Raw genomic sequence first — 12767 nt, 5'->3', positions numbered from 1 at the left:
AAGTATAGTTTTCATTATGATTTGCTACAAGCGGCCAGATTAATAAGCAAATAAAACTACTGCATTTCAAATAAAGAAGAGAAAACCTCAGGGAGAGCTTAGGTGTCAAGTCTCCACTTGTCCTGGGCTTCCTTCCCGGGTGCAGGACCCCACAGCCACTCACCACAGGGCCCCTCCGGCTCCTCCTCTCCAGCCACTCGTGCTTCCAGGCCGGCATGCAGGTGGCCTTCAGTTTCTCCCTGATCATTCGCTCCTCTGGGCGATCGTCCATCTTGTGCAACCCTTTGAGAGTTTCTTTAGTCTCCATCTCGCGACTGAAATGGAGGGAGGAATAAAGAGAATGAGAATTTTATTTCTGAGAAATTATTTGTTTCATACGTCCAACGAACATGTAACCAAAAGCCACTAAAAACCCCCAAATAATTTAAGTAAGGTATAAAAATACTGTAAATTATGAACTACTGTACTGTTGAACTTATAGTGTGGATAGTGTTGAATGCTGCCAGGTAAACGTTTAATAATGCCTTTAAAAAAGAAAGGCTCCACGCTTGTAATCCTCGAGCTTGGGAGGCTGAGACAGGAGAATCGCGCAGGTTCGAAGCCCGCCTCAGCTACTTAGTGAGGCTCTCAGCAACTTAGTGAGACCCTGTTTCCAAATTAAAATATAAAATAGGTCTGGGAGTATAGCCTGGAGGTAGAAGGCCCCTGGGTTCCATCCCCAGTACCACAAATAAATAAATAAATAAATAAATAAATAAATAAATAAATAAATGGCTTTATTTACAAGTTTCAGGCTTACTAATATTGAACTTTGTCCTCAAATAGTTACCAAGATGGGTCCTAAGCATGAAGCACGGCATTAACAAAGACACCCATGAGTACTTCCCTACGTATAAATCCCACCACCCTAACGCACTCCTGTAACGTAAGAGACGTGAGAAGATAGGTCTTAGAACCTTTTATTGCAGGATTTCTAATAATTTGTTAATACAGAGTCCAGCAGGTACACTCATTTTCTGAAATGAACTAAGTATTTAATAAGCTGATGAAATTTAACTAGATTATAATCCTGAGATAATTTTTCGAAGGCTAAATGATTAAATTTATATTTTCCTAGAATGATTTTGTGACAAAGATATGAGTGTTCTATATCTAAAGAGTAAAATTATCTGGTCCAAACACTTTGACCTTTACTAGAATAAAATAACCCTTAAACTATACCTTTTGAGAATTCCTTCTGTAAAAAGAAACTCTTTTTTATTTTTTGTGGTACTGGGGATGGAACCCAGGGGCATTCTACCCCTGAGCTACACCCCCAGCCTTACTTTTTTACTCTTTATTTTGAAACAGGGTCTCGCTCAGTTGCAAAGGGTCTCAGTAAATAGCTGAGGCTGTCCACGAGCCATGATCCTGTTTCAGCTTCCCAAATGCTGGGATGACTAGGAAATTCTGATAAAGCATCATTCATACCAAAATCACTAATTTCAAAATATAACTTCCCCCCACATTCTACATAAATCTAAAAACCAGCTTCATTAGGAAACAGTTTAAGCAACTGTACTCTTGGAGAAATAACAATTTTTAAAATGCTATCCTACCTTCAAAAACTATTCTGGAAAAATCTATAAAGTTATAGAACAGTGATTTTTCTACACTGTTAGAAAAAAGGAAAATATGGAAATACCAGAGATGATAACCTTGACAAATTCAAACTCCTCCAGGAATTTTCCAGTAAACTCAACTTTGAAGTAGCATGTCTTCTGAGACCCACTAAAACCGTCTTAATTAAAGCTAAACAAACAGGCACTTCAGCAGAAATGTGTAAGTGGTTTCAAGGAAGTATTGATATCGTAGAATAGGAACCAGCACTAATGTGGCTATTTTTAGGAACAAAAAGAGTGTATAACATGTAATTTGAATCTTATAAATGTGTAATAAGACCATATGATAGAATATTTCTGTCACACAGAAACAGTCACATAAAGGAATATGGCAGGGAAAAGGGGTTTTGTTCCTTTTTTACAAAAAAGACCATCACATTTACTTAAAATTAAATAGCTATTTTCCATGCTCTGATTACATTAGATAACTGTTAGGGGTATATATAGGGGTAAGAAAGGATGGAAGAGGGAAATGAGAGGGAACAGAAGACTGATGGAAGAGGAGACCAAGGCGGAGGGAGAGACAAGGGAGAAGAGGAGAGGGAGGGGACACAGAGGTAGCACAAAACAGGAAATAACAGAGAAGAAGAGTTAGAAATGTTTCCCCCAAAACCCATCTCGCTCAGCCAATGCCTACTGAGGGAAGCTCAGATTTACAGGCAAATCACATCTGTGGGCTCTCTGCATGGCCAACATTCACTTCCAAGTCTCTACCATGAAAAGCAAATATTTTTTTCCTCCAGTAACAATATTGTGGGATGTGTTTAAATTCTCAGACTAGTTCTCAAAAATGTGGTAACTTTTTATCCCGGAAGCTCCTGCACGCCCAAAGGCGCTCATCCTTTTCCTCTGATCTTGCATGTCCTCCAACTTTGTTTCAAAAAGGCCTTTTTTCAGAAATTCGACTTTTTGTTTGTTTGTTTTTTGGCAGTGCTGGGAAGAAGAGGGTCTAAATGCCCTGTATTTTCAGCGTCACTCTTTCTAGTAACACCCAGATGCCAAGTGAACTCCTTAAGAGTCTGCATGATTTACCTCTTTCCTTTCCACCTGTTTGAAAATACTATCATCTTTTTTGGCAGGAGGGGCCACTGGGGATTGAACTCAGAAGCATTCTACCTCTGAACTATATACCCCCAGCGAGCCCTATTTTATTTTTATTTTGATAGGTTCTCACTAGGTTGATGAAAGTCTCACTACTTGCTGACGCTGGCTGTGAACCTGTGCTCCTCCTTGTCTCAGCCTCTCAAGTACTGGATTACAAGGGTGTGCCACTATGCCCAGCAACTATGATCTTTTATACTAAGTTCTTATAAACAACAGGAATGTGCACACTAGCAGCCAAAATTTTGTGTATGAGATTATTTCTTTATAATGAATACTCAGAAATGAAGCTGGTGGGTCAAAATGTATACAAATTAAGACTTTGATAATGCTGACAAATTACCTTCAAGAATACCTATCTTCCACCCACACCCGTCCAGGTGGAGTTGGTGATCTCTGTGAACTAGCAAGAGGCGCCTAAGGGCTTCTTTTCTTCCACTCCTACTCCTATCCAGCCAGGCCTCAGAGCCTCCAGGCTCCCTTCCCCATTAAAACCCTCTGGAGGGTCCCCAAGATGTCTGTTGTGCCTCTGAGGTTGTGCACTGAGGCCTCGCCTTGGCTCTGGCCTCCCAGGCCCAGCCTGGCCCCCTACCTCTTTCAATGTCTCCGTAACTCTGAGACTTGTGCTCATGCTCTGCACAGGCTGCTTCTCACTCTGCACACCTTCTGTCCACTTAATCTCTACCCATATTTTAGGTTTTCCTCAACCTCCTCAGAGATCTTCCCAGTCTCACTTAGGGATTCCCAGTTCCTTTAAAGTGGGAACTGGGAATTTGATGAAAGTCTCACTAGTAAAATCTGCAAATTACCTCCCCTTCTTTCACAACTACAAGCTTCATGAGGGCGGGCAGGGACCATGTCTTTTACCCATTTATATATACCCAACATCTAAAAACGTTTGACTTGTAATAGGTATTAACATATATACTGAATGATCATTTATTAATTCTTTAGCCATCCTATACACTCTTCTACCTTAACTCTGCAAATATAAGCCAAAGTATTCTTTCTAGTCTCTTCATAATAATTATACATAATTAATTTTAATGTGTATTTTCACATTTTAATATCTGAAATCTGAATGCCTCTTAACTAGCACAGCAGAAAACCAACATGTTTTTAAATTAAAGGAAATAAATAGCTGCAGAGTCACTAGGAGATGAAAGCTATCTCTGTCCCACAGTGTTTAAACATGTTTTGGGGAGTTATTCTGCCATAGATATTACCTGCTATTTTCACTAAAACACTTATATATTCTGACTTTTAAGTAACTGATTTTAGTAAAGCAAAATTTATTTTGGGAAACTATCTTTAAAACTTAAAAAATAAAGGGAAAATTTTAGCCAGATAAATACAAGAAACTTAAACATTGTTAAAGTTCAGGCTTTATCTTCCTTTCCTGTTCAATTAAGAAACATGATTTCTTGTTTTGTGTGTTTAGTTTCTAAATATTCCCCAGAGTGAATTTATGATTGACTTAGAACTGTAAGGACTCCTTCCATCCTGAGGTTAGATTTCTAATCCTACCTAGACCTACAGAATTCACCCGCTCAAAACTGAGTGCTTGGGCCGGGCATGGTGGTGTATTCTTGTAATCCCAGTACTTGGGAGGCTGAGACAGGAGGATTGCACAGGTTTGAAGCCAGCCTCAGCTACTTAGTGAGGCTCTCAGCAACTTAGTGAGGCCCTGTTTCCAAACAAATATAAAGTAGGTCTGGAAGTGTGGCCTGCAGGTGGAGCCTGGGTTCTATCCCCAGTACCACCAAACAAACAAACAAAACCCTCCCTTTATTTGACCAGTGTGGTGCCAGCCATTATTGACTGTGCTGTTCTCTTGTAGATCTCGCCTCCCTTCTACAAAATAATTTCCTTCTAGGTCTGGGTTTAATCCTGCTACTAACTTCATCATTACCAAAACTAGACCTACTTTCTGGTGGCAACCATTATTCTATTTTCAGAGTCTTCCTTCCTAAGTTCACTGAGGTATTCACACCCATCTTTACACATGACTAGTTTTTCCCTGCCAGGAAAACCTTTGCTATCTCATGCCTTCAGTAAAGAACTTCCTACCACCATTCTATGGTAGCTAGCTACTCCCTCCTAGCATGCTAAATATTAAATGCAATACAGCATAAAATCTAGTATATGTTTAAGTACGTATCTCCCTTACTACATTTGGAGATCTTATAGGACAAGTTATGTTTCATTCACTTTTCTATCAGTGCCAGATGTTCTGGACAGGCCACAAAAGGTACCTGGCCCACTGTCCTCTTCTGGAAGGCCACTCCCCTCTGAGGGTGCGTCTGATTGTTAGGGCGCCACGCTCCATACATCTGAACCCATCCCACAGTTTGCAGTTGGTTGGTTTAGGAATGGACCTTGGTCCAAAGGCCTCTATGTTAGATGGCATTGTACATCCCGGTCAGATTCTCTTTCTGGAAGTTACATAAAAAGTGTCACTGCAGGAAGAATGTACCAAAATTGGAAAATGTAGCAAGGCAGTAAGCAGAAGCAAAGAGACAGAAATAAAGGAAATGAGAGGACTTAGTCAAGAGGAAGAGGTAGTAGTAATAGAGAGGCAATAAAAATAAAATAAGAGTTGTTCCTGGGTCCTTTTATGTGTGATTGTACAACTAAAGTTACTTTAATATACTATCCTGGGTGTTGAATGTCTACTGTCTGGGGACCATGTGTATGTGTTGCAATGGAGAAACCAATTTAATGGATTCTTTATTTTGGAACGAAATATACCCTAACACATCTCCGTTCCCTGTAACCTCAAAGAGCCTTAAACTTGTGCACAATTCCTGGCACACAAAAACACTCAACAACATTCAAAAATAGAACTGTATCAAGTCCACTATAATAAATAAATAAATAAATGATTCTTTTTTAACATGAAAATTTATTTCTTAAATAGTTCTTTTTTAATGTTAGTTAGTAACTAATGATAGGAAGAAATAACTGCCAGGCTTACAGCATGGTAATAGAAAGAGTTAAATGTTCCATGCCAAAGTGTAAGGTGTTTTCTGTGTATAATTTACCTTATTCTCCAAACAGCCCTATGAGGTCATTACCATCTGAGGCTTGAAAAGGCTGGGTAAAATTGCCAGGGGTCATACAGTGGTAAGTGGATAGCAAGACCAGCATTCACATCTGTGTCAGTAGATCTGACACTAAAGAATATGCTTTTTGCCGGGTGTGGTGGCTCATGCTTGTAATCCCCGAGCTTGGGAGGCAGAGACAGGAAGATCGTGCAGATTCAAAGCCAGCCTCGCTGGCTTAAGAGACCCTGTTTCCAAATAAAACATAAAAATAGTGTGGGAATATAGCCCGGAGGTAGAAGGGTTCCATCCCCAGTACCACCAAGAAAAAAAAAAAAAAAAAAAAAATATATATATATATATATATATATATATATATATATATATATATGTTTTTCACTCTGAGGGTGAGACACTTAACAAATCTGATTTTGTTTTTATAACATGTTAGCACTCATATCCATGCTGGTATTTATTGATAATAATACAAAGAAATTTTATAAGTTTTATGATGCCAACCATTTTACTACCAGAATTAAAGCAGCACATTGATTCTGTTTATTATTAGAAAATTTCCCTGTACTATGGGCAGCTAAGGCTACAATTATCAAATAAAACATTTCTTTAAATTAACAGGATTTAATCTTACAATAAATAAAGATTTCTGTAACAGCCTAGACTCTGGGTTAAGTCTACAAAGAAAAATATTCTTGATTGTTTGGGTATACCAGGAATCCTCAAAAATATACCAGATAATGTGGAGAGGCATAATTCAGAGCCATCTATGAAATCCTATCAGTAGGAACTCACTCCTACTTTACCACATTCTCAAGTTTTGTTACCAAGGAGAGAGAAGAAAAAGGGAGGAACTAACTTCGAAATCAATTCTAGTTCACCGTGTTCTTTGAGTAAGTTTCCAGGTTAAAGGCAAGAGAAGGAATGACTCAGATAAGGACAGAGAAGAGTGTCAGGAGCCGTAGCGGCTACCGCTCCTCACCACAGGCACTGCGCTCACAACTCCACCTAGGCCAGCTCAGTTAATCCTAATAGTGACAGGAGACGGAGACGCTTAGATCCCACCAAACAGACGAGAAAAGACAAGGGAGGGAAAGTTACATGTTCTAGGTGGAACAGTCTGTATGTAAAAGATATAGGGTAAACTCAGACAGGAGTGACTTCAGACCTCCTTAAAATCTGATGACTTAGATGTGAGGTACTTAGAAAGAGAAAAACAAAAACAAGAAATAAAACTATGTATTTCAACTGTGGGACAATTCGGTTTTCCACTGCTCCAGAGATATACCAACAACTGTTGGTCTTTTTCTTGTTCTGGGAAAGAGTGATTATGTAAAACCACTGGTAAAGACCACTCTTTCTTCTTTATAAACTGAACATGTATCTCCATATCTATAAACTGTGCCTATATTTACACAAGAAATAATAGTACATAAAAGGGCTCACATTATGAAAGCTAGTTCCCTAAAAAATTTTATTCCAGGTTACACACTGCTTGACCTTGAGAACTCAAAGATGGCACAAATCCTATTTAGATTGACAGGTCCACTTTTTAAACTTTCCCCCCATATAGGGTAAATATTCTCTCTTAGCACAACAAAGAACTGTTGATTTCTTAAGGTGGGTAAAGCCATGGTATTATTTTTATAATATGTTGATTCTGTCATCAGCAATCTTTACGGTCAGTACTATTTCTAGCATTGTGCAAAAATCTCTATAGTCCTTTGAGGGATACAGGCACAGAGTTAACCCTCAAAAAGCCATGTTCTGATTAGCTATATTAGAACATATATATATATATATATATATATATATATATATACACACACACATATATATATGCTAAATAAAATAATATAAACAATGAACATAACCAGTTTCACACCACCTAAGTGATTTTAACATTTATAAAATATTCTAAATTGTCATACAGCTTAAATACTATAAATCCATTTATCTGAAACGATGAGATTAGTTTCTATTAAAATATCATCCCACTTGAGTTTTAAAATTAGAAGAATTTCCAGCAGGAATCACAAGATTTTTAGAAAATAAAACCATGTATATGCAATGATTATGTGTGAAATTAGCCAAAACAATGGACAATCATTCTACAATTACCCACCTACTAGCTGAACCCCACAAGAAAAGGGTGTTTTGCAGAGAAGGCCTTTTCCCTGTCCTGTCCTGCAATGACTCGCAAGAATTTCAGAGCAATAGATGCCAACAGCTTGTTATCATTCCTAATCAACAAAGATCTAGGAAGCAACACACATAACGGATAAAGGACACACAAAGTCCTTAACAACCGATCTATAACTCTTACCACAAATCAGTCCTTTGGGGACATGTAAACAATTTCAAAGAGAACCAGATGGATATTCAAAATGTTTTCCTACTTCCAAATTAGTAATTTATATAGTGCGGGTTTAACAATAATGATGCAAATATAGTAACAAGAAATTAATAAAAGGCAGGGAGCTGCTAGTCAGTACTGAACTATTCTTGAAGTTGGAAGCTGTACATGACTTTCTCTTTTTGCAGTCAATTACTTGTGACCTAGTCTGTGGAGTTACCTGAAGACAAAAGATTAAAAAAGAGAATTGAGTGCACACTTGGAATCCTAGTACTTGGGAGACTGAGACAGGATTAGTAAGACACTCTGCATCTTAGTGAGATACTGCTTCAAAATTAAAATATATATGTAGTTAGGCATGTAACTCAGAGCTACAATACCCCTGGGTTCAATCCCCAATAAAACGTACATGCACATGTACAACCACAGGCACACACACACTTTAATTGCATACTCCTATACCATGTATTCTTATATGTTAGAAATATATGAATATATTTAGGGCAACTGATATTCTATAAAATATTAAATATCTCTGAGGTATTGTTAAATAAAGTACCAGTAATTCAAATTTTATGTGCTATAAATTTTCACCATTAAAACTATAAAATAATATGTGCATAACGTACTACCAACTACAGACTCTGGTACTATTATGATGGGTAAAAGACACATTAGTCACACACACGCACGCACGCGCACACACACACACACACACACACACACACACTTGCACGCGCGATGGCTTCTAGAATTGGTAAGAATTTTAAAGAAAACTAAAAAACTAATCAAGTTAGTAAAGTAAGCCTGGTACAAAAATAAAAATCTTAGAAGACTAGCAATTTGAGAAGAGATAACATTACTTTTAAAAAAGCAGTTGAGGAAGCCAGTTGTGGCAGAGAAAGCCTGTGATCCTAGTACTTGGGAGGCTGAGACAGGAGGACCACGGGTTCAGCCAGCCTAGGCAACCTAGTGTGACCCTGTTTTAAAATACAAAGGGCTGGAGGTGTGGCTCAAAGTAGAATGCTTCAGGGATCAATCCCCAGTCCTTCAAAGCCCCAAAGGAGAGGGAGGGAGAGGAGGGGAGAGAGGAAGAGGAAGAGAGAGAGAGAAGGCAGCTGAGGAGAAAAAGCAAGCGGTGAGGACAGATATTTTTAGGTTATAACATCCCTTGTGGGAGGGCATAAAAGAAAACAAATCTGACTACAGTGAAACCAACATGTTGTGAAATCTACAGTAACCTATGACTCAAGTTCAGAGAAATCCTCTGGCATGTCAAAAAGAGTGAACTAAATTTTTGTTCATAATATTTATGTGGACAAGTGAAAACTTTAAAAATAAGTTAGCGCTGGACAAAAATATGAATGATTTTTTAAGACGTCAGTTCATACACTATATGAAAATTTTTAGTAACAAGTAAACGATGCTATTCCACTATCAATGATAGGCAAAAGAAATTAACTATAAAGTTACTGAGATATTTACTAATTAAACTAAATATATTTCAAAATTACTTCTCTCACTTATCAAAGTAAACACTGTCATAATGGTATGTCTAAATTCTACTATTGTTCCTCCCTTCTTCTCACTCAGGAATGCACAAAAATGTTCAGGGTTCATGTAAATAATTTTCTGAGAGCTGATGTTTTCTAAGGAAGTTTGAGATCAATATAGTCCCATTTCCCATTTATTTATTTATTTTTGTGGTACTGGGGATGGAACCCAGGGGCTTTTCTACCTCTGGGCTATACTCCCAGACCTATTTTATATTTTATTTGGAAACAGGGTGGTCTCAGTAAGTTGCTGAGAGCCTCACTAAAGTAGCTGAAGCTGGCTTTGAACCTGCGTGATCCTCCTGTCTCAGCCTCCCAAGTACTGGGATTACAAGCGTGCGCCACCATGCCCGGCTCTTTCTTATTTATTTATTTATTGTTAGGGATTGAACCCAGGGGTGTTCTACCTCTGAGCTATACCCCTAGCCCAATTTTATTTTTTATTTTGAAACAGGGTCTAAGTTGCAGAGGGCCTTGCTAAACTGCTGAGGCTAGATCTGCACCTGTGATCTTGTCTCAGGCTCCCAAGTACTAGGATTACAGGAGTGTGCCACCACACCCAGTTCCATTTGTTCCTTTTTAACAAAGGCCCGTGTCCTTGTATTCTTTTGATAGTCACTGTTAAAAATGTCTTTCTTTGTCATGTTTTTGATAGCTGATGGAGAGGGTTTAGAAAACTTTGGGTGGAGGTAGGGTAGGATATTTGTGAGTATCATCTTTCTTAATTATTGAATGCAGATCAGTAAGCAAGGAAAAGGATGTTAATTTCTAACAGTATTTGGCTAAATGTGTTTCTTTTCAAGAACTTCCCTTTTGTGCTTGATAAATAAAGGGCTGGGAATGTCTACAAGACAATGCTGCACAAACCTAATGAGCTCTCACACTCCACTGGAAGAATGGACTGAAACTTCCTGCACGCTACTGCAGAGCAGCTCTTCCCAGGTGACCTGCAGCTGGGGTGGGGGGGAGCAGCATTTCCCAGAAAAGAAGGCTGCTCCTTCACTGTTTTGGTTTCCATCAAAAATATTTCAAGTTGGTATTCTGTGGAAGTTCTGGTGTATGTTTTCCTTTGAACCATCTCCAAATGGATGTGACTCCTTTTTTTTTTTTTAAACTATAGAGCATCTCTGAAGAAATATGGGTCGTGTTTGAGCATTTTTCTGAGAAGTGAATAAGTTAGTAATGGGAAAAGCCATCTGTTACTGCACATGTTTCTTCCCAAATTTTAAGAAACATTGCTTAAAGTTAAATATGTAACACTTTGAGTGAGTACCTTCTATGTTAATAAAATCGGGGGACACTGATAAATTAGAACACAAAGCTCTCTTATAGCCAGTGGTAGGAGAATGACTTCTTTCAAAGTCCTGTGGAATAGCTAGTACTCTACTACTTCCTTCTGGCTGGTAAAAGGCATGTCAAATGGGACAGGCAAAATGAGGAAGAATGGCTTCCTGACAAATGCAGCTTTTCTTCTCTATCCTATGCTAGCAAATGCTAGCAAATCACTCCAATGAATGCTGGCACACCTACCATGTGTACACATTGGGCTAGGCAAGAGAATAAAATAAAGAAAAATAAGACAGGGTTCTGATTCCTCCAGACAGTCCAGTAAGTACAAGAAAAAGATAAAGATAAGCATTACTGCTACAAAATATTTAAAGTACCATAGAGAGTGGCAACAGAATCATTCCATTGTTAATTTATCTAGGAAAGATCTGGAAAGATACATAGGAGGTGGTACCTGAAAAAGAATGTATATGTAACAGGAATATATATATGCATATAAGAGGAATACATATATATGTATATTATATATATATATGCGTGTGTGTGTATATTATATATATATATAAATATAAACAGGATTGGCAGGCATGCAACTGAAGAAGGCAAAAATATTCTATAACACTAAACATTTTGTGATTCTGCAGGTTAGGAAACACTAGCTAAAACGAAGTTTATTTTGAGATAGCCTACACACATGAGACTCCATGAAATAAAGAAGGTATGAACATCTATCACACGTTTTTGGTGTGGAATTCCTTCTTAGCAGAATGTCTTTGCTAGAGCGGTGCTCTAGGAATATACTGCAAGAAAATCTGTACTAGATCTTCTCTAGACCTCTCACTCCAATAAGTCAGTATTTCCAAGAAAAATCCAGAGAAGAAACATCAGCTGTGTTAATGTAAGACCTGTTAAGCTATCAGAAAATTCAGCATGTAATTAAGGCTCCAAAAATTCAACATGGGAGGGAGCATTATTTAACAGTTGGTAAGATGGGTAAAGTCTCCGGGAATAAGCCCACCCTAAGTGAAGTGAGTATCAGAAACTGGAGCTTGGCCCAATCCAACCACTGGCAGAGGCCAGAGTTTGTCACAAAGATTTACCACCCCTGGCCCAGTCCACTCATTTTCTGCCAAGGACTTAGGGGTGAAGACAAAGAAGCTACGAGAAACAAAACAAAACAAAAACTAAAAATCTCTACATGGCTACAAGAAAGCCACAGAATATAAAATTCTAAAAAAGGGCGTGGTGGCGCACATTTGTAATCCCAGCATTTAGGAGGCTGAGACAGGAGGATCACGGTTCACAGACAGTCTCAGCTACTTAGTGAGACCCTGTTTCAAAATAAAGAATAAAAAATAGGGCTGGGGGTGGAGCTCAGAGGTAGAATGCCCCTGGGTTTCATCCCCAGTACTGCAAAAAGAAAAAAAAAAAAAAAAAAAGACCTGGAGAATGGATCTCATTTTGTTGCAGAAGACCCTAGTGTAGGAGCACAGCAGTACACTCATGTGTTCAGAGACACGTGGTGAAGCAGGCCAGAGCAGAAATCAGCATCAACCGCAAGCCCAGCTCAACTAAGCAAGGGAGGTGAGGGCAAGAGCTGAGGGGCATGCTGTCCACGAGAAGGCCACAGGGCAACTGACCAGTTGTTCACCAGCACAGCAAGGCCCAACACTGGGGACTGTAGGAAGCACAGGGTGAGCAAGGGGGAGGGAGTGACTGTCAAAATACTGAGGGGGCAAAAGCCACCTCA

At 38.7% G+C, this 12767-nt stretch overlaps 1 protein-coding gene across 1 annotated transcript in view; it reads right to left on the bottom strand.

The window, feature by feature from the left end:
- The window catches only part of MAP3K1 (mitogen-activated protein kinase kinase kinase 1), a gene marked incomplete at its 3' end in the record, with an annotated part of 68169 nt that overhangs the window by 30020 nt on the left and 25382 nt on the right, over positions 1 to 12767 (bottom strand). Inside the window, exon 2 of the mRNA XM_080692488.1 lies at positions 164 to 314. Within this exon, the coding sequence (XP_080548614.1) occupies positions 164 to 314 (151 nt within the window). The remainder of the gene's footprint in view (positions 1 to 163; positions 315 to 12767) is intronic.

The sequence above is a fragment of the Muscardinus avellanarius genome, assembly GCF_963383645.1.
Source record: "Muscardinus avellanarius genome assembly, chromosome: 1".
Taxonomy (NCBI): domain Eukaryota; kingdom Metazoa; phylum Chordata; class Mammalia; order Rodentia; family Gliridae; genus Muscardinus; species Muscardinus avellanarius.
The sequence above is the reverse complement of the archived record's forward strand: the minus strand, read 5'-3'. Positions and strand labels throughout refer to the sequence as shown.